The sequence below is a fragment of the Nothobranchius furzeri genome, chromosome 6 (assembly GCF_043380555.1).
Source record: "Nothobranchius furzeri strain GRZ-AD chromosome 6, NfurGRZ-RIMD1, whole genome shotgun sequence".
In the NCBI taxonomy this organism is placed as follows: Eukaryota; Metazoa; Chordata; class Actinopteri; order Cyprinodontiformes; family Nothobranchiidae; genus Nothobranchius; species Nothobranchius furzeri.
Window position 1 is genome coordinate 28,767,741 of NC_091746.1, and position 22,693 is coordinate 28,790,433.

The window sequence follows — 22,693 nt, forward strand, 5'->3', positions numbered from 1 at the left end:
ATGTAATTAACAATTAACTTGTTAAATGTTTATGTTTATGTATTTAGCAGACGCTTTTGTCCAAAGCCACTTACAAGTGAAAATCGGCATATTGCCCTTGAGGCTAACAACAACAATAACAACAACAACGTTGACATCAATCATGGAGAGGAGGGAACGAGGAGTGGACAGTAGAGAGGGGGGACGGGTGCAGGGAGGGTGCTAGTTAAGAAGATGCTCTCTGAAGAACAGGGTCTTCAGGAGTTTCTTGAAAATTGAAAAGGAAGCCCCTGTTCTGGTAGTGCTTGGAAGGTCATTCCACATTTGTGGAACGATGCATGAGAAAAGTCTGGATTGTCCTGAGCATGGTGCAGGCACTGCTAGCCGACAATCCTGTGATGACCGGAGCAGCCGGGCCGAGACGTAAGCCTTTGCAAGAGGATTCAGGTAGATGGGAGTCGTACCATCTCGGACTTTGTATGCTAGTGTTAGCTATTTGAATTTGATGTGTGCTGCTAGCGGTAGCCAGTGGAGCTCAATGAACAGAGGGGTGACGTGTGCTCTTTTTGGCTGATTGAAGACCAGACGCGCCGCTGCGTTCTGGACCATTTGAAGAGGTCTCACAGTACAGCCTGGAAGACCAGTTAGAAGGGCATTGCAGTAATCGAGGTGGGAGATGACAGTAGATTGCACCAGGAGCTGGGTGGCATGTTGCGTTAGGTATGGTCTGATCTTTCGTATGTTATACAGCGCAAAGCGGCATGAACGAGCAACAGAGGCAACATGATCCAGATTTCGAACTGCCTTTAAGGAGCCAGAGATAGGAAGTCATTTTGGATTGAGATATTGTGCTGTATGGATGGTTTTGCTGGGATGACAAGTAGTTCAGTTTTAGAGAGGATGAGTTGGAGATGGTGGGATTTCATCCATTTTGATATGTAAGAGAGACAGTTTGATATTCATGCTGAGACAGTGTGGTCGTCCGGTGGAAATGACAGATAGAGCTGGGTGTCGTCTGCATAGCAGTGGTAGAAGCCATGTGATCAAATGATCTCACCCAGAGAGGTGGTGTATATGGCAAAGAGAAGAGGTCCTAGTACAGAGCCCTGGGGGACTCTTGTGGCAAGATGGTGCACGGTAGAGGATTGTCACAAATCAAACACATTCTGATTTGTGATATAAATGGATCATTGTTGGAACAATATTCATTTCAAATTCATGATTCATGATTTAAGCACAGATTATTCAAACATTTCATTCAAACATCTCGTTCATTCATCCCATATGATTATTTAACTTATAACTATAACATCGTGGAGTCTTCACTTAATCAGAGTGAAGACTGTTGACGTCTGGCGTTCACACAGAGAGTGCAGGAACCTTGGGTGAGAATGTTTGTTTGAATGTTTTGTCTTCTGTATGTAAACACGTGGTGAACAGAATCTTCTGGGTTTTAAAGGCCAGATATAAAGTGGATTTATGCTGTAGATGAAAGGTTATTATGTTTATCAATATATGGGAGAAAATTGACCCTTTTGGACGTTTTTGGAGTATTCTTTGTTTGTTAGCCATTTAGCTAGCTGAGCAAGGATACACGAGCGGTGTCTTGTAGCCTAGCCTTGGTCAAAAATTACCCAGAATACACCGCTGTATTTTCAAAAGGACGGCGGATCAGAAGCCGCTACTTCTGGGACAATTTTCAAGTTTTAAAGTAAGACAACTAATTTAAAATGGTTTTTTTTTAGATCCAAAGAAGTTATCTATGGTGTGTTAGTAGCTTAGTAGTTGCAGCGTCGGTGGCTAGCGGGTAGTACTTTGCTTAAATTTTTTATTTAATAAACATATACACAATTTAAAAGTAAAAGGCTCGTTATATATTTATACTGAAACTAATACATATAAAATACAATGTTATTTCCCATGTCACATGACGTTACGTGACCGCCGTGGAAGCCGCGGTCACGTGATGCAAGTCAGTGTCATGTTCTGTGGGTGGAGATGGCAGACCATGTGTGGTGGCGGTGTTCAGGAGGCAGAAGAGCAGGCAAACGGATGAAAAAATAAAAAGATGTTTATTGTAGACTGGGAGTAACAGGACGAACGAACATGCACAAACGACAATGAACCGACAAAGACAGCAACAAGGAGGGAGGTATAAATACACAAGGGAATCAGGAACACAAGGGCAGAGTAATGAGGGACAGGTGAGAACAATAAGGCTAATTAGGGCAGGAGAGACACAGTCAGGGAGGCCGGGGCGGATCATGACAGTCAGTTCCATATAACCGTTTACTTTGACCAAGGAAGGACCGTGTCCTCGTCAGCAAGGCGCCTTGACATGGAGCAACAGCTTAAATCTCTTCTAAAGCTTAGCGGAAGAAAAGGTGAGCCCAGATACATTTGTACTGGTAAGCTTGCTCAGCATGAAGGGTTGCTGTAAAGTCTCCGACACAAGTCGCAGACTCGATGCCATCATTAAGAAACCTGGTTGGTGAAATGAACTGAACTCTGCACAGATAAATAGGTTCAGTTGGAATGTTTACTTTGTGACTTGAGATGACTTGTTGTGACTTGGCGCTAAAATAAAGTCTCAAATAGGTTTTCTTACAAAATCAGGACAAAAAAAAATCAACTCATTTTGGAGATTTTTTTCCCTTTTATTGTTAAATGTGTTAGATATCAGGCTACATCACACAGACTTCCTCTTTCACTCTCGACTGCCCAGAAGTCCTGTTTCCTGTCTCTAACGGGTTCATGTTGACAGTAACAGAGTTTGTGATGGTCACCTTCCTAAATGACCTCCATTTGACCTTTCCTTCTTCACCCCGCTGGTCTTCCTCCCTGGTGCAGGATTCGCACCCATGGGTGCTTTTCCACTGTTTTGCACAGTGAAGAAAGGAAGTTGGGGAAGAAAGTAAAGAAACATGGGAGGAAAAGCCTGCTTTCAGCCTTGCTCGACACCACGGTGCATCCTGATTACAAACACAAAACTTTTAGTTTAGTTTTTAAAATCATCTGTTCACAGATTCTCTCTGTGGGGTCTTAAAGTCGCCCCTTCTACCAGAGTTGAATCCATCTCATTGGGTCAAGGCCAAAGGTCTGCCGCAGAGACAACAATACAAGCAGCGATGATGAATGGCTGCTGGGTTTTTCTCCAGAACCGCCATCTGGCTGTTTCCTGGATGTGAGCCATGGAGGAACTCATCCGGACAAGCGCTGAGACATCTGAGGCCACGGTGAGCACACCTGATGGAACTGATCCACCTGCCAGCTCACCAGAGGAAATGAAAAACTGTTTCATGAGTGAACCACACCTTTTAAAAATTCAGCCATCAAAATCCAACAGTTTTTTCAGCTGAGATTTTAATACTTTTTTATACGTCATCCGAGGGAAACTTGCCTCTGGTGACTTTAAACAGCCAAAAGCAACTCCTCTCTTTTCATTCACCTCTAGCCAACAGCTAAAGCACACTGTTGTACTACTAGCATTACGGTCACATGTTTTTTCACAAGGCTGTCACCCAGGGCCGGTTCTAGGCTGGTATATTTGAGGGGGCAGACTGTGGTGATCGAAGAGGAAAACACGTGTTGGAGGAGCTCTGGATGTGTTCGTCATGTTATTGGAATTGCATTTTGTTAAACACTGACCTTCCCTTCCCTTCTCTGTCCCTGAACCTTGTTCATCACATCATAAATCCTAATATTTTTGCGACTGCTACTTTGCAGAAAACGAATGACTAATGAGCACATCCGTGTGATCACAAGCAAGTTACATTTAAAAAGTCATTCATAAAACCACCGACAGATGAGCTGATTCGTGTAGAAGCATGAAAAAGCTGAAAAATGCATTGATTACATTTGCCTCTTCTTAAAGTTTCAGGGTCACCCTAATCCATACGCGGGCCCTGGAGTAATCACCGGCTCCAAAGATCCTTATTTTCCTGTTATCCTACATCAGTCGGCTGCATTAATTGTTTAAAGTAAATGAGTCCAAAGGGAATTCAGCTTCAACTAAAAATTCATGAGCTAGCTGTTTGTACAGAGTTGCTGAATCCTTTTTACCAATAATTCTTTTATCCGACTTTTCAATGAAATGCACAATCATTCATCTGTTGTCCCAGAATTCCTCCTCCTGCTGCAGTACTGATCAGCTTTATCGATTACAAATGTTGCAAACATCTCAGAACTTTTAGCGTTTGTAAATAAACTAAAGGAGCTGTTAGATATGAAGATTTTGCACGTCTCTCTTAAAGCTTCCTTCCGGAGTATTTCTCTTATCTAATGTCGCCATCTAGTGGCTGACAAGTGTATCACACAAAAACGCTGTTCCTCTGTTTTTTTAAGATGGCGACTTCACGTTTCTGTTTATAAATGTGCTTCTGTAGCCGACAAACGGAGCTAAAACACGCTGTTTCACGAGTATCATTCTCATGTCATGTTGTGTTTTCATATATTTATATTTTAGATATTTTCTTGTCTGTGAAAAGTTCATCAACTCTGCATCAGCCGAGGTATTCCTTAAATGTGAAGCGTCTAAGAGGTAGTCTAACGCTATTGGTTAGTTCTGGTCGGCGCTCAGTTTCCTATTGCACGGAGCTCTGCCGGGCAGGGGGTGTGCTTAGCAAAAAAAAAAAAAGACGTATTGCTTATATTATATTACGGATTTCTGACAAATCATCATTTCTGAAAGAAGAAAACTCCAGAAAGCGGCTTTAAAGACCCAGTTCACTCGTTTTTTTCATTACACTTGCATTTCTCTCCAAAATGAATGCCTTGTGAGTCGAAAAAACTCTGAGGTTCCTGTTTCAGGAAGTAGATTGTAGTGTTGCGCTGTGGACGGCAGGATTTGTAGTCGTATTTCCTGATAACAGCTGTTCAGCGCATTTACAGTCACATCTTAGTCAACCCAGGCCAAAGTTCGTTCCACTCCAGCACAGTAGGTGGTGTAGTGATTTGAAGATGTATATTTATATACTGTAATTAGGTCATCAGAAGTGGTTGTTTTTATCATCAGGGAGTTTACTTAAACACTCTGTATTGACTGAGAGACAAGAAAAGAGAGTTGGGATCGTTTAAGAATCTTTAATTTCTATAATTATAAATTCTTACAATCTACCAGGACTATCTCAATGATGAATGCATGTGGATGTGGATGTTTCGTGTGGGTGTGTGTGTGTGTGTTTTGTTCAGAATCTCTAGGCTGACGTAGCGAATCTGGTTTGTTATGATTAGGCTACCACGAGGCTTCAGAAGCTGATGACATGAGCCGCCATATTGCCACGTACCGTAGATGGAGTCTCCCGTGTAGATCAGGAATTGCCAGGTCCTAAGACCTCGGTTGTACTGGAGCTGGTTGAAACAGCGGTCACAGCACACAACGCCCGTCTGAGGATAGCTCCGGTAGTAGTCGGCAGGCGTCAGCAAGTTCACTCTTATTTTGAAGAAACGTCGTCTCGTTGGTACAAATGACGGAAATCTCCAGCTTGAACAGTTCTCAGCTTAAAACAGGAAGTACAGCTGGCCAGCCTGTACTCCTGTTTGCGGTGATGGATTGAGAGCTGGTTGAAAACAATGTTGAGAGTATGATGTAACTCCTTGGAGCTCGGATCGAATAGAGCTGATGTTAACGTGGAACTGAATATAAAATGGCGTTGCCTTCTTTTATATCTCCCAGTTGCTTACAAATCTCAGTAAACCGGATTGGACTACTTTCATAAACAAACCAGATTCTGCCCTACCACAGACGAAAGTTCTGATTGGTTGAAAACAATGTGTCATGCGTTTCCATGGTAATGCATATCAGTCTGTCTGGTGCAGTCCTGTTTATTCATTTAAACACATAACTCATGACATCTTTATTTCACAGATCATTCACCTGATTATTAATGATCAACATATGCTTTGATTAGCTTATCACAAATAAAGTACTTTGATTAATTAATGAAGAGCGTTCTTCTTCTGTTCTTCTGTCTCTTCTCCTGGAATGTAAACATAATGAACCAAGCGTCCGACCTTGGCGGTGTTACTGTGTGAAGGGGCAGCTGTTAAGGGCAGACCATTATAAGCTTCATAACGCTACATACACCCTTTCATAGTGGCATACTTCCGGTTATCTTATAGCAAGACAAATTGTAAACAAACACTGTTGAGAGGGAAGCAGATGGAATTGAAAGGAGAAAGGAAAGGACAACAACGCGGCGGCACATCTTATTGGGTACCTACTGCACTAGTGGTGTGCATCTCTACTTGCCTCACGATTCGATCCGATTCCGATTATCTGCCTAACGATTCGATTTGAGTCTGAAATGCATCACGATTTTTCACACAAAAATTTTTCACACACACACACACACACACACACACACACACACACACACACACACACACACACACACACACACACACACACACACACACACACACACACACACACACACACACACACACACTTTTAGTTTTGTTGTGTTATGAGCCTGGTGAGTTGCGGTCCCTGCTTCAGGAGGCCAGCGGCCCACGGGGCCTTTCCCTGATGATTTTACTGCTGAAGGTTCAGCACCTTGGAGAGCGCTCCCTCCTCTGCAGAGGCTGCCTAGCAGATGCCAGTGTGAAGTTCAGCACCATGGAGAGCTGCCTCTACCAAGAAGCTTCCTGCAGGAACACCAGCTGGAACCTATTAGGCCGTGACGAGCTAGCCTTGAAAAACACCTGTTGAGAGAGGGCTCAGGTTTTGTCTGGGTGCCTCTGCTGCTGCTGAGTGGCTTTCCCTAAGAGACTTGATTAAGGCTGGTTGTTGGTGCAGCTCACTGATCTACCTTTTTTGTAGCGTGGACTCTGTTTGCTCACCACCGGTTAACTTACTCACCGGCTCTATTAGTATATGTATACCTACCTCCTTAAAATATAAGTATCAACCCCTCTTGTAGAGAGACTTCTTCTGTTAAATAACCTCTTAAGCTACAAAGTGGCCTCACCCGCTAGTCCTCTCTTACTTGTGTTCCTCCGCCCTGGGACTCCCAGCCAGGAAGGAGTGTAACATGTTGGAGCAGAGCAGAATGCTTCTGATCAAAAGTGTCCCAAAAAACAGAGATTGTGCAAAAAAAGAAAAAAAAAGAAAAGCGAACTAAATTTATCCTGTAATGTTGTGTTTTGTTTCATTGTCTGCATTAAGGCTGGTTCAACAAGCTTCACTAAGAGCTGGCTAATTTGTGATGATGAACTGGGATGAAGTGCACAAATAAAAATTACCTTAATGGGAATGGATGTATTACATGTCAAAGATGCCAAATGAAAGCATCTAACTTAACTACATATGAGTAAACCCATCTGGGAAAGCGTGCATCCTGATTCCCTTCCTTCCTTCTGCTTTCCTCTGCATCACCAAGTTTCTCAGACATCAACAATTAAAAATTCAAAAGTTTCCAGTTGTGTGGACATTAATGTATTTCTCAATATTTGTGTTTCATCTCATTGAGGTGAAAAAAGTCGCCGTCACCCTTTCTGTTTTTTCTGTTTTTGTCCCTGAGGCACAGAAGTCGCCCCCCCCCCCCCCCCCCCCCCCCACACACACACACACACACACACCCATTCCCCTATCTCTCTGTCTTTTTCTCTCTCCCTCTACACCCTCTTTCCACTTTTGGTTCATTTCTCCTGACTTAAGCTTTTCTTCCGTAAGACTGGTTGGAACATGTATCTTACACAATCTCTATAATTCACACACACACACACACACACACACACACACACACACACACACACACACACACACACACACACACACACACACACACACACACACACACACACACACACACACACACACACACACACACACACACACACACACACACACACACACACACACACACACACACACACAGGGATGCAAAAGAAATGAACAGTGAAGAATCACATTAACTCACAAAGTGATGGGTAGCCTGCCTCCTCAGCAGAGACGATTCACCTCGAGTCGCTTTCAGGTTCTGTAAGGAACCTGATGCCCGTAACGCATTACAGAACACAGACCATCCAGAGAGGATTATATTTAAGGATGACCAAACGTAATCATCTTTTCTCCATCTTCTTCTCTTCTCTCGACCTTTCTTAGGCGTGGATCAGAGGCGGTCAGCCCAAACCTTGAATCTCTGCATTCTTCCTCCTTCAGGGTTTTCTAACATCTTCCATTTTTACCCGACTTTAACAGTGAGGCCATATTTGCCTGGCTATTGTTTTAGAAGAACAGTGGATCACAATTGTGGCGATCTCTTGGTAGATGTGTTTTTTTATTCAGTCCTTTTCTCCAAAACATCAAACCTAAAATGCAGCATGACACATAAAATGCCGAATCGGTAAAATCAATTATTCGTCATTAGCGATAAAATTCTATAAGATCTGATTTATACTTCCGCTCTGCCTTGTGATCTCTGAGATTGCTGCAGGATTTTTCTCCATGAGCTCAACTTCAGCGTACCGGGTTGAGGCGGTGTGAGTGAAACATTTTGCAGTCCGGCCATCTGTGCAAAACCTGACATGGATGACAAAGAGCTGCAAAATATGCAGCGATTATAGCTAATCTAAAGTTGCATTTCAACTGCAGCAACTTTAGTGGAGTTTTGAAAAGTAATAAAAACTCCTGTGTTATTATGTTTATGTTTATGTATTTAGCAGACGCTTTTGTCCAAAGAGACTTACAAGTGATAATCGGCATGTTGCCCTTGAGGCTAACAACAACCAATCCAATCCAGTTTTATTTATAAAGCACTTTAAAAGACCCAGCACAGGAACAAAGTGCTGTACAGAAGATACATTAAAACAATTGACTAAACAGAAAACAGCAAAGATAAATAAATAAATAAAACACATGATACATAAAATTAAAATAGCCCTATATTAAGAAATAAAAACTTTATAAAACTTGATAAAACCGCATTGAATCACCTAAAACAGCTAAAATAAAATAAAAAATAAAAACCAACATCTCACAAGGTATCAAAAGCAAGGGTAAAGAGGTGGGTTTTCAGGAGTGCCTTAAAAACAGATAAGGAACTGGCCTGTCTTATCTCTAATGGAAGTTCGTTCCACAGTTTAGGAGCTGCAACAGCAAAAGTGTGATCTCCTCTAAGTTTACGCTCAGTCCTGGGTACAATCAGGAGCAGCTGATCAGCAGACCTGAGAGAGCGGGAGGGAGTGTAAGGCTGTATCAGGTCAGAGAGATAAGAAGGTGCAAGGCCATGAAGACCTTTAAAAGAAAACAAAAGGATTTTAAAATGAGTCCTAAAAGAAATGGGCAGCCAGTGAAGTGAAGCTAAAACAGGGGAAATGTGCTCAAACTTTCGAGTGCCAGTTAAAAGACGAGCATTTTGCACCCTCTGTAGGTGACTAATACATGATGCACTGACCCCAGTGTAGAGTGCGTTACAGTAATCCAGCCGAGTGGTAACAAAGGCGTGGATCACTGTCTCAAAGTGCTGCCGTGAAAGAATTGGCTTTATTTTTGCCAGCTGCCTGAGGTGAAAGAAGCCAGATTTTACCACCGCCTTAATCTGATGTTCAAACTTCAGATCACAGTCCACTTTGACCCCCAGGTTTGTGACAGTTGGCTTAACAAACTGGGCCAGGGAATCTACAAACACTTCGGGGGTGTCAGTAGGACTACCAAAAATCATCACTTCAGTCTTTTTATCATTGAATTTTAAAAAGTTCGCAGACATCCAAGCCTTTATGTCGTCAAGACACTGAAGTAATGGCTGTATGAGGTTTCTGCCTTTTTTCTTTAGAGGGACATAGATCTGACAGTCGTCAGCATACAAGTGGAAGGCAATGCCATGCTTTCTCAATATAGAACCGAGAGGAAGAAGATACAAAGAGAAGAGCAGGGGGCCTAGAACTGAGCCCTGCGGGACACCACACAAGAAAGGAGAGGAGGACCACACATAGTCACCGAGACTGACACAAAATGTTCGCCCCGCCAAATAGGACCTGAACCACTCCAGAGCTGTGCCGCTAATGCCCACCCAGTGCTCTAAACGAGAGAATAAAACGGAAAAGCAGCTGTCAAATCTAAAAGCACAAGAACAACACAGTCCCCAGCATCCATTGCTAAAAACATGTCATTAAAAACTTTTAAAAGGGCTGATTCAGTGCTGTGAAAGGGTTTAAAACCAGATTGGAAAACCTCTAATACATTTTGCTTTTCCAGGAAGGCCAATGTTTGGCTATAAACTACCTTTTCAAGAATTTTAGAAAGAAACGGTAGTTTGGAGATAGGCCTGTAATTCGCAAGATCCTGCGGATCAAGAGCAGGTTTTTTAATCAGAGGTTTGACTACTGCATGTTTAAAATCTTTAGGGACAACGCCTGACATCAGACTATGGTTTACCAGATCAAGAACCTAAGGACCAACTGTAGGTAACACCTCTTTTAAAAGTCGAGGAGGAACAGCATCATTTAGAGACCCTGCAGGCTTAAGATGACCAACAGTCTCCTGTAGACATGACAGAGCCACAGGCTCAAACCTGTCAAAGACAGTAGAGCAGGAAACAACGACTGAGGGGTCATGAGCACACGGACAGATTTGAGCCCTGGTGGAGGAGACCTTCTCAATAAAGAAGAGTAACAAATTTTCACAGGCTTCTAATGAGGGCTCGATACAGTCAGCATATGGTGCACTAAGAACAGAGTTAAAAGTTTTAAATAAAACACGCGGGTTGTGGCAGTTAGACAAAATAATGTCCGATGGGTGTTTTCTTTTGGCCTCTTTCACAGTTCTTTGATACTGACGCCAACAGTCCTTCAGCATCTGAAATGACACCTGTAATTTGTCCTTTTTCCATTTGCGCTCAGCTCGACGGCAGTCGCGTCTGACAACTCGGGTCATTTCGTTCAGCCAAGGCTCAGATTTGGTTTTAGGCCGCCTGGTTTTTAATGGAGCCACAGTGACCAAAGCAGTCCGACAGGTGGAATCAAACCAAGAGCTCAGCTCCTCAGTCTGGCTGCATAAAAAATCCGGGATCTGACAAATCTGGTCAAAGACTGTTAAAAGGTGCTCAGCAGTGGAGGAGTTAAAAACACGTCTGCGCTGAGCAACAGCGCGAGGTTTAACTGAGGCACATACAAGAGGAACTTCAAACATCACAGGACTGTGGTCAGAAAACACAGCATCACAAATCTCTATGTTAAAACTAGGGAAGCCATGAGATAAAACAAGATCGAGTGTGTGTCCACGTTCATGTGTGGGACCTGTCACCCGTTGCACCAGATTACACGAATCAATGAGGTTTAAAAAGCCCCTCGCCATGGGCATATCAGGACAACACACGTGAATATTGAAATCCCCAACAATAAGAATACGATCATATTTTGGCATGAAATCAGCCAAAAAGTCAGCAAAATCATCCACAAAGTCCTTATTGTATTTAGGAGGCCGATAAACCACCGCACACAACACTGTGTAAGAGCAGCCCAGCTCAAACACAGACAGTTCAAAGCTGGTAAACGACGGGGCTGGTAGCTGTTTACATCTAAAATTACTTTTAAAGATAGTGGCTATCCCTCCTCCTCGGCCCAACATACGCGGGGAATTAAAATAGCAGCAATCGCCAGGTAGAAGATCTGAGAAGATGCCGCACTCACCGGCGCTCAGCCACGTCTCGCAGACACAGAGAAAGTCCAGTCCTCGGGATGTAAAAAAATCCTTCAAAATAAATTTTTTATCGTTAGAGACCTAGCATTTACCAGGCCAAACCTGGCGGTAAGCGGCGGGTCTCCGTCGCTAGAAGCCCGACACAGAGGCCGCAGGTTTCGCGGATTCACACGACCCCGGCGGGGACGAGGAGAGCAGGGTTTTCGGGACTGGGACGTCCCATCCAGGCCGAAGACAGGTACCAGCCAGGCACAGACAGGATCCAACGATCGCCGAGAGAAGCGGAGGTTTGGCACCGCTCCTTGTTTTCTAAATAAGGGCTTGTGAGAATACCCTAAAGAAGCTTTCGGCTTCACCAGGAAGCCGGCCCGGCGAGCCCGGCGATGGCACTTATGCCGGAGTGGTGGATCTGGAACACGGCACAGGTGAGCCGGGATCTCCGACATTAGCGGGGGCAGAGTTTTATGTCCAGCTTGGTTCCATTTTGCCCAGCCTTTGGCAGAAGGTCGGAGATCCAGTAGGGTTAGGCGATCATATACCAAGAGAAAGTTGGCATTTCCTACAATAGTCAATCAAATCAAAACAAACAAACATAACACTGGGAGTGACAGACGGCAAGCCACGCACACTGGCGCCATCTTTGAACTCCCCAACAATAACAACAACATTGACAATCATGGAGAGGAGAGAATGAGGAGTGGACAGTAGAGAGGGGTGATGGGTGCAGGGAGGGTGCTAGGTGTGTCTAAATCCAGGGACTGCATCCTTCCTAGTTCACATCTTTAAATCTCATTCCGTCGCAGCGAAGCAACAAAAATGTACAAAACCATAAGATACTCAAAAAATACATCCTCAGTTGCCTCCTCATTTTCTCTGAATTTCAAAGACAGGTATCCTCACAGGCCAAGGCTTCCCAAGGACTTATTGCAGGCAGAACAGGAGATTTTTGGAGGATTACAGTTTAAAATGTTGGAATATTAATGTCTGGTGGTACAGAAGTTAAAATCATGCGTCCTCTTGTTCCTCATGCGTCGTCGCTAGCTTAACCTATGTTTAGCGTTGTCAGGGTTGCTATGCAACAAGACGTTGAGGTGATAAATGTGGGCTAGGCCAAGAACCTGACCCACGTGGACCGGGTAGGACGGGTACTCTCATGAATGCTAACCCCATTAACCACTTCATTCTCACCTTCGTAAGCATGGCGTGCTTCATTCAGCGTCTCACTGGGATGATGTCATCGTGGTGGCTGGTGCTGCCTTTGGTGCACTTTGATCCCCAGCAGAACTACAAGCCTGATTCTGACTCGCAAGGACCGCTGTACCGGACATGAGTCTGAACCGGGCCTCGGTGTCACCGCAGTGATGGAGCAGGCTGATGACCAAAGGCTGTACATTTATACTCGTGTGTAAAAGCAAAAGGTAGGTTTTAGGTCAGTCGTTGCTTAAAATGCAAATCAACGTCAGGTCCTGAGCGCTTCCTCCATCCCTCCAGGCCACTCTTCTCACTTCTGTAACAGCGATGCTTCCCTGAGAGCGACCCGGCCACCCTGGGTACGCTGCTTCACTCCTGTGCCAGCTGGATGATCACGTTTTTACTCGAGGACTAAGCAGAATTGAAATCATAAGACTCAATGCACAACCCTGAATTAAATTTGGCTTTTGTTGAATTATTCATGAGGATTTGGAATGACCTGAGCTGGAACGGCACTAAAGTGTGGAGCAACAAACAGTTCTCGGTAAACCATCGGCTTCTTTGTGCATTTGGAACAGATTAATCACCTTTTTTCTTTTATGCAGCACAAGTTGGGACCTTAGATGAGAGTGGTGGAGGATAAGCAGATCCTAAATTATGGGCCATTCCCATCTGTACCGGGTCGGCCCTGCCCGGATAGCTCCAGTCGGCCCCAGCCTGGCCCGGTTGATTCCACACATCCTTGCTTAGGTATGCAAGGAATGCAGTCAGAGACACTTTCAGCTTCTAGGTAATCAGCATGATAATGAATGATAATGAATTGAGCATGCCTTAAGCCCATGTGGGCTGATTCTACCCACCAATCAGAGGCTCGCTCTAATGGAAGGTGTGGATTTGGGTGTGTTGGCCCTGGTCAGCCTGAAGCAGACCACCACAGAAAGAGGTCTCGTTGCACCCTGAAAAAAGGCAGGCCACCAAGATATGTAAGCAAGCTTTGCTATCCAGGCCGGGCCGACCAGGTACAGATGGGAATGTCTAGATGTTTTCTCTACATGATGAAAGCACCGGCGCTGTCCTGTGATGGAATCTCTTCTCACACCATCCAGCAGATATCTGACCTCAGGAAGAGGAACTGCAGCAGAAGGATGAACACGGAGACGTACAGTAGATCAGAGCAAGCGTTCGGACAGAACGGGTGATGGTCATCAGATGATGAAATGTTTCCGTCATGGACTCCACACACATCAGCAGCCTTGTTTGTGTCACTTGGAGCAGGAAGACGGGGGGTGGTATCAACTACGGTTCCCTTAGCACATCAAGTCCACCTACAGCAGTTCTGCTGCCGACTCCCGGAATCTAACTCCCTCTCTCTTTGCCTACTGCTCTGATTACAACAAGCAGAGCATTTTCAAAAGTCACGCAGGAGATGCTCTTTAGGTTTGAAATGCTCTTCACATTCTGATGGCAACCGGTAAATTAAATGTTTTGTCTAAAAAAAGGAATAAGTTTGGTCACCTCTGAAATGTGTGATCCTGAAAAAGACTCGTCCAATCATTGAGAATGTCCCATTCTTAAAGACTGGATCCTGATCCATCCATCTGTCACCTGACTGCCCCCCCCACCCCCCACCCCCCTGTTCTTACCCCTATGTGCACTATCGCACATTTTCATTGTGGAGAAGCTAAACAGGAAGTTAAGCTAGAGCTGGTCCACACAAATACTGGCTTCTCAAAAGCCAGCGATGCTAGTACGTTTTGGATTACCTGACAGGTACACCAGAAAGTCCGTTCTACGGGAGGACGAGGACGGCGTTCGGCACGAGCAGCTCTTGTTGCTACGGTTAAAACATGACATAAATATAAAAGGGAAATAAAATAAATAAATAATAGACATGTATACATATTATTTGTATAATATTATGTCTACTTTTTATCCAAACTGATAAAATACCAGCATTTCCCGCCTCTTTTATTTTGATAGTAGGTTAGCTAGTTAACATGTTGAGGGGTCATAAAAAGTAAGAAACAAATATGTAGTCTCCGGAAATGGTCTGTTGTTCCATCGACAGGTCACCTCTTCAGTATCGGGTCACATGGAGACATAAGTCTCAACTGGGGCTTTAAGCTGCAAGAAAGATACTGTGTGTGCCCAAGGTCCCTCGCAAGCTCCCTCTTATCTAAGACTGCTTTGCTTCACAGAACAGGACGGATGAACTTTTATAATTAAATCATATAATGAACAAGGTGAGTAAATAATCATATGGTTGAATGAACAATAATGGTTGAAGAATAATAACAATGTTCTGATTAATCTGTGCTTAAATTACTGAGGTTGAAATGAATATTATTATGTTTTTTTAATTTAACCTTTATTTACCCAGGAAAAAACGTCCCATTGAGATTTAAAACCTCTTTTTCAAGGGAGTCCCGCAGCAAACATCACACAAATGTACAAGACAAAATTTACAATTTAAACTTGTATGAAAACAAAAAATCTCTAATAAGATTTCTAAGAACAAAGTTAAGTAAAATATTTAAAACTTTAAACAGCCCAAAAATAAAAACAGTCTAAATAAAACAGGTGCATGTTATTGAGTAGTCTCAAGATTTCTTAGTTTAGATTCAAAAACATTATATGAAATAAAGTCTGTCATCTTCCATTTTTCCTGCAACTCATTCCAAGCTGATGGCGTTGGATGGGCAAAAGCTATCTAGCACTTCACTCTCAGACTGCAGGTCTACTGGTGGTTCCCAGAATATCTAAAATTAGGATGGGAGGCAGATCTTTTAGTTATCAGGCTCCTCTCCTGTGGAACCAGCTCCCAGCTTTAGTCCGTGAGGCAGACACTTTGTCTACTTTTAAGACTAGGCTTAAAACATTTTTATTTGATAGGGCCTATAGTTAAAATCTGATGTTAGCCTAGATCTGGACAAGTGGGGGAGTAGAGGGAGGTGGAGTGTACAGTCGGTAAAGACGGCTCTCCCTTGCCCTGCCTCCAACATGCCTCCATCTAAATAGGATAGATTATCCAGAGTTATCTCTGTAGTTATGCTGCTATAGGCTTAGACTGCTGGAGGACACACAGACCACTTTCCACACTCGACTACTTTCTTCTACAATCTGCTCTTTAACTGTATTATTTCCTGCTATTTCAGCTGTTAACTTTATTTTCTCTCTAAGTGTTTTCTCCCCAGAAGAAGCTACAACGATGTTCTGCTGAGCTGTGGTGGCCTCATGGAGGGGGCCATCGACTAGCACACTGCTGCTAACCACTTAAACATTCTCCCTCTCCTGATAATAACTTTTTGCTTTCCTTGACGTTGGATGTGCTACTACTAGTTTATCTGTTTAATTATAGATCCACTAGGATAAATACAATAAAGTTTATCTTTCACCAAATACAATATTTACTAAGAAATCACAATGTAACCATAGACACATTACATGGTGTGTGTGTGTGTGTGTGTGTGTGTGTGTGTGTGTGTGTGTGTGCGTGTGTGTGTGCGTGTGCGCGTGTGTGTGTGTGTGTGTGTGTGTGTGTGCTCTGTCTTCTCCATCCCCAGTGAGTCGTGGAGGATGGCTGCTTATACTGAGCCAGGATTCTCTGGAGGTTTCTTCCTGTTAAAAGGGAGTTTTCCTCTCCACTGTCGCTTTATGCTTTGCTTAGTATGAGGATTGCTGTATAGTCACTGACACTAGTCAGTGACTTGATGCAATTTGCTGGGTTCCTTATATAGGACACATTATGTCTGATTGGCTTAATGAACTGACCTGAATTGGAATGTTTATTATGTGAAGTGCCTTGAGGCGACTCTTGTCGTGATTTGGCGCTTTATAAATACAATTGAATTGAATTGAAACGTTCTTCTTCTTCTTCTTCTCTGGTTTGAAAACTTGTTCCATGCTCCTCTTTTTAATTCTGCGCGGCCTGGATCCCTCACAGCTGATTTTTTACCCACAGCGGCACCAAACAGAACAAACCATATTCATCAGGATTGCATAAGGCTTTTAATGACCCAGCTGTTGGCAGAGAAGGGTCGAATAAGGACATTAATGTTAGCTTGGCATGCTAGCAAATAGAGGAAATATGTATCTGTGTTTGTGTGACACAGTGAGGCACCATTCCAGTCACCAAACGCAGTCCGTCTGTGTATTGAACCCTGAGGTTAGATTTGGCCAATTTGAACTTTTATCATTCCGCCGTGCACCATTCAGTGTGTGTGTGTGTGTGTGTGTGTGTGTGTGTGTGTGCACTGCCAAAAGTTTTAAATAAATTCACTTGCGATGAGGAGACTGGATTCCACCTGACTTGGTCTGGTGAGGTCTTTTCTTCCTGCTGACTATTGATTCTAACCAACACTGTTTTCTGTTCACGTCTCTGATCTCAGGTCAGCCCGGTAAAATCAGCACCACCATAAAGCTGTGACTTACATCACTCATTTGCATATCACTAATTTCTTATATTCATTTTATTTTTCTCAAAATAGACATTTACAGAGAAATCTGTGGACAATATTCGAGGAGAGTAAATGACACAGAGCACAAAAAGACGCCCAGTAGAATTATAATACAACACCGGTTCAAAAGGGAATATGTATAAAAAAAATACAGTAAAGTTTTCTTTATATCAGGATTTCATCTTTGCAGAACTGTCAGTGATTCAGCTCAGCTGTTTTAGCTCAAAGGGACTGTTTGGTGCGATTACGAGTAGTCATGATCTTACCTGCAGGCATCAGCTTTTAATTAAAATTTTAAGTATTTTAATAATTTGACAGCAGTTAAAATTGCAGCCTGCCTAGAACTGATTTCCACCTCTTTTAAACAACTCAAACTAAAGACTGATTCATGCTTCTCCGTCAGCTCCAACAGGGACAGACACGCACGGACGAAGACATTTTGCTCTCATTCTTCTCCGTCTCCTGGAGAGCGTTGCAAAGCAGTTCCCCGCCAGGACAGCAGAGGGCGTAGCGCTGTTCTGTGGTATCCTGTCATGTATCCGGTCCAAGATGGTGTGTTTAAATTATGTTTTTGTATATATACGAGACTTTTTAACGTGGACAAATTTGTCTCTTATCCTCCTCCACCTCTTCATGCGCTCGCCACCTCTAAACCAACGTTTCCTGTCATTTCCGTCCACCAATAAAACGCTTGCTGCGCATCTTTTCACTCCTCCAGTCACGGGGGAATTAAACGTTCATGTTTTTAGAGTTTTTTCGCGAGGTATTCTTCAAGCTGCACCGTGTCTGCCGCTAGTTATCCTCGGCTCTCTTTATGTTTTTGAGGGCGCGATGGCGGCGGTGTGGACGACAGCGGCGTCCTGACCAATCTCAAGCTTGCGTTGTCCATCTCGACGGATGGATGTTTAGAAAAGAGAGCTCGACTCCGTCCGTCTGTCCGTGTGGGGCTCTCCAGCAGGCCTGCAAGGACGGATAATGGCGTTGCGTGTCTCCGCACTGACGCATGAATCAGGCTTCAGTATTTTGTCTGCGTGTCACTTTTGCATGACTTATTTTTTTCAGCTGAACAATGTGTGTGTGTGTGTTTCTGTTCATAATGGCCTACATGGAAGCTGTCTCCTGCACATAATCAGCTGTGCTTCACAATCTAATCCCAAAGCAACAGAGGCAGACTGCGAGGATGGCATTTGCCATTTTCTCTTGTAGGATTTCTGTGCAGGTCTGATTTTATTCCGATGAAGACCTGTTGAGAGAAGGAATAACCGCAGGCTCAGCTCTTCAGAGAAATGTTCCTGTAACACGATCTTGGACCCAAAATATCTTTTTCTGCCACATTTTTAGCCTCGCTCACACAGCTTTAGGTCGCTTGGTGATTAAAAATCACTTCTAAAACAAAGTTAATTTGTTAGAAACACAAAATGCTACTTACATCCTCAATGCCTGGTGGAACGAAAACACTAAGATGGTGATAATCTTTGTGCAGGTCGGTATTTATTCTTCAAAGTCATCCTCTCCACATTCTCCTGCATGTTGGTGAGACGCAGATTTAATTGTAGAACGCAAAGCTACGGCTGAATATTAATCTGCTGGAGGCAAATCTTTCTGATTCCTGATTTTGTCAGCATTCAATTCCCAAAAAAGCCAAAAGTGTAAAAGCCTGGAGTCTAAGCCGTCACTTGCCGAAGCAAAGTCATTTTGCCTTGCAAGTCGGTCTAGCAATGCTCCAATGGAACCGCTGCAGCCCCAGCCAGTATTGTGGCTGGCCAATCACAACACTTCATTTAGAAAAAACCCAAGTATTAATGTCTTCTTCCACGATGTTTGGTGAACTGCCCTAAAGAACTGACACCCATAGCGGTCCAATCAAAGCACTCTATTGGTTTAGAGGGCCAATCACAGCGCTTTGTTAGTGGGCGGGATTTTACTGCAAAAACAAAGATGGCAACGGCTTGTTTGAAATGGCTTTGCCTGCAACTTTGGACTATTTAGACTTGAGTTGCAGTTTATTTTATGAGCTGTTTACCTCGTCTGCAGTGGTGTAACGGGTGCTAACACATTTCTTATAACTAGCTAAAAAACTGGGAAAATGCACGTGACTTTTATTTTGAAAGTTTCCAGATGTTTACACTGTAAGGCACTTGATGCATTCTGAAAGTGTAGCATGTAAAAAAATAGTCTTGAAGTGTAAATTTAGTGGAGCAATGCAACACTACGTTTCTGGGACCAATGGGAATGAACCCACCCACCATAACGGAGGCTAGTAGCTATGGACTACACTTTGCGGAATATATGCAATGCCTAGGTGTGTGGTGGAAAGATACGGTTAGAGTAAATGCTATTAAAGATGGCTGCCGCGGGTTTTTGACATAAGGTTTCACGTAGCCTGGCAAGCCATCATAAATGTGAAAACATAGTCTGGCCACGACCCATAGACAGATCTCAGCGGTAGGGTCGAAGCTGCGGTTGTCTTACAAAATGCCTCCGCATGCTATTGGACGACGAACATGACATACTCACAGCTACGGGGCAGTCCACCATACTCTGTTGAACAACACACAAATACAGATTTTTTCTAAATAAAGGACTTAAGTACCTCTATCTGCTCTTGACTCAAAGAAAAGCCCAAGTCTAAAGAGTCCAAAGTTGATGCCAAAGCCGTTTCTAAACAGCCGTGGCCATCTTTGTTTTGTCGCTCCATCAGGGTGACATCCCACCCACTAAACCGATAGAGCACTGTGATTTTTAAAGACACAAGGCTGTTTGGGCCCGCTGATGCTCACATGAAGCGTGGCTAGCTTCTGCTGCTGTCTGTCTAGATTTCTAGGCTGGGTTTTACAGTTAATGAGCCAAAACTTGGTGTTTTAGTAGCCGAGTCATTTAAAACATAAGTGCTAACAGGCTGAACAACATCTGGTAAAATGATGAGATCACAGAAAAAAGTTATTACAACTATCATCGATTTCTCTGGCGGATGAGGCGAGTTCTTTGACGGAAGTGGCTGCTGCTGCAGGAGCCTCGCTGCTTTCATGCCTCTTCCGTGCTGCTCGAGTCTCAGCTGACGTCAGTCCGAGATTTCACTCTCATGCCAGAAAACCAGAGGATGAGTGGGACAAAAGTGATGAGGCTGAACACAAATCTGTTGCATCGGGTCACCCAGTAATCCGTGTTGTTGCTGCAGATTAGAGAAGTGTTTGCTTTCTGCTGAGCATCATCGAGAGGAAACACAAAGCGCTGCACACCACAAAGGAGTAGATGCAAATGCGTCCCAACGGGGGGTGGCAGCCCTCAGAGCTCATCTGTCCCTCAGTCATTACTCTCATGCTCCCTTACAACAAACACCAACCTTCCCAGGGACCACTGCAAATAGATACGAATCACAAAATGTCTCTAAACACGCAAAACCTGCACTAAAGACAGAGAGGGGAAAAGAAATCCTGAAATTCCCATTCTGGGATTATTTCACAGCTTTAAAATGTATCAGGAATGTCACAGTTGAGTCTGACTTTTACTCTGATGAAACTCCTCACTGGAGGGAGCGAACAGATTACGAGTCGTCTTCGCTTGAAAGGCAAAACTGCTGTAAATCTACTGGCTACAGGTGTGGAGCTAAAGTGACAGCAGCATAGGAACATTTAAATGAATTTAACAAGATTTTGAGGTATTAGACTGTTGGTGAAGGGAAACTTCATCAATTTAAAGAGGAAATTCAGAATTTCCAAGCATAAATGTACAACATGACAAATCCAATCACAAACTAAAGTACTGGTGTGAAAAGAGTCCAAATAAAACTTAACTGCACAGTTTTATGTGTGAAAAACACCAAAAAGCCACATTGGCTCAAGAAAACCACATATTAAAATACAGAACTGATGTAAATATTAAAACTTTGCATTATTACTATACAAACCAGAATACTCACTGGTATGTGAAACGACTGACGGATGTCATTCAGCTTTTTGAGATTGGAGGATTTAGAGGAAATGGCTTGTTTCGGTTAGAAAAAGAGAAAAGAAGGATGAGGAGACGTGAAGCTGAAGAGGTGGAAGGTAGATGAGTGATGAAGAGTGTTTTTACATCATGAACTTTAACCTGTAGCGTCATCATCCTGTTAGGACAGCTACCTTAAAACAAACATCATCCAATCACATTTACGGAGACACACGTAAACACACAGCGACAAGTTTTAAAAGACTTGTGAGGCGTCACACGGTGGCCGGGTTCCTCGTGGAGAGCAGATCCGACCATGTTCCTGCAGATCTTCTTCCTGTTTTCTTCTCCAATGGGGGGGTTATGTGAAGTCTTTGGACACCGCCTCAATGAAATTGGGAGCTGACATGAGTATGGTGAAGGTGCAAATGATGGAGAACAGCGAGAAGGCCACTAAGCATAACCGATCCACGACTGCGGCGGCAAACTTCCACTCGCTGCAGATGTCCTCTCCTTCATCCTGCTCCCGGAAACGATTCGCTATGTACTGCACCTCCTCCAGGATGCGTGAAATCTCTGGAATCTGCTCTAACAGCAAAGTCCGTGCTTGGTCTGAATGGATGTCGGGCTGGGAGGAGCTGTTAAGGTGGCTTCCCCCTCCTCCCCCTCCCCCACACATCATCAGTCCTGAGTCGGTGCTGGGTGGAAAAGCGGGATTGTCCGTGCCCATCGCATGGTAGCCAAAGTAAAGGTTCATATTCCCGTTAGTTGTGGTTGACTGGGTGGATGCCTGGCCCGGGACGGCACTCATCTGAAGGCTGCTGGTGCTGGTGTGGTGAGGAGGCGAACTGGAATGTTTGTAGTTCGGAGGATTCCTCGAGTTTCCAGCTGTTTGATTTTCTTCTCCTGGCTTCTTCATGCGTAGGAACCAGGCACACCAGTTCAGTAGAACGACTCTGATCTGTTTAAAGGAAACGGGAAGTATTGAGATGGCTACATGTTTGAGAAGCACAACCATAACGTATGGAGCACACACACACACACACACACATCGAACATCACATTCATTTCCAAACAACACAGAGTTAGTCCTGATAGATTGTAGAATTTATAATAAAATTCTTAAACGATCCCAACTCTCTCTTTTCTTGTCTCAAGGTCAATACAGAGTGTTAAATGAACTTCCTGATGATAAAAACAACCTATTCTTCTGATTATAAAAACTAGATCTACTTACAGTATATTAAAATACTAGATACTAGATCGTTACATCACTCTATTTCTCTACAATTGGCGAGCCAGCCAGGCGCTCTTATTTTGAAAGGATGTCGTCTGGTTGTTAAACGACGAAAATCTCCAACTTCACAGTTCTTAGTTTAAAGAAGAAAACACATCTGGCCAGTCTGTGCTTTTCTTTGGGATGACGGTGAACAGAACTGAAGTCAAAATGGAACTGAGCTTAAAATGGCGTTGCCTTGTTTTATATCTCTGAATTGTT

General features: G+C 43.6%; 1 protein-coding gene across 1 annotated transcript in view; it reads right to left on the bottom strand.

Annotated features, from left to right (window-relative positions):
* Positions 1-17,113: 17,113 nt before the first annotated feature.
* The window catches only part of LOC139070282 (neuronal acetylcholine receptor subunit alpha-7-like), a 69,781-nt gene continuing 64,201 nt past the window's right edge, over positions 17,114-22,693 (bottom strand). Inside the window, exon 10 of the mRNA XM_070552089.1 lies at positions 17,114-22,156. Coding sequence (XP_070408190.1) covers positions 21,557-22,156 — 600 coding nt within the window. The 3' untranslated portion in view covers positions 17,114-21,556. The remainder of the gene's footprint in view (positions 22,157-22,693) is intronic.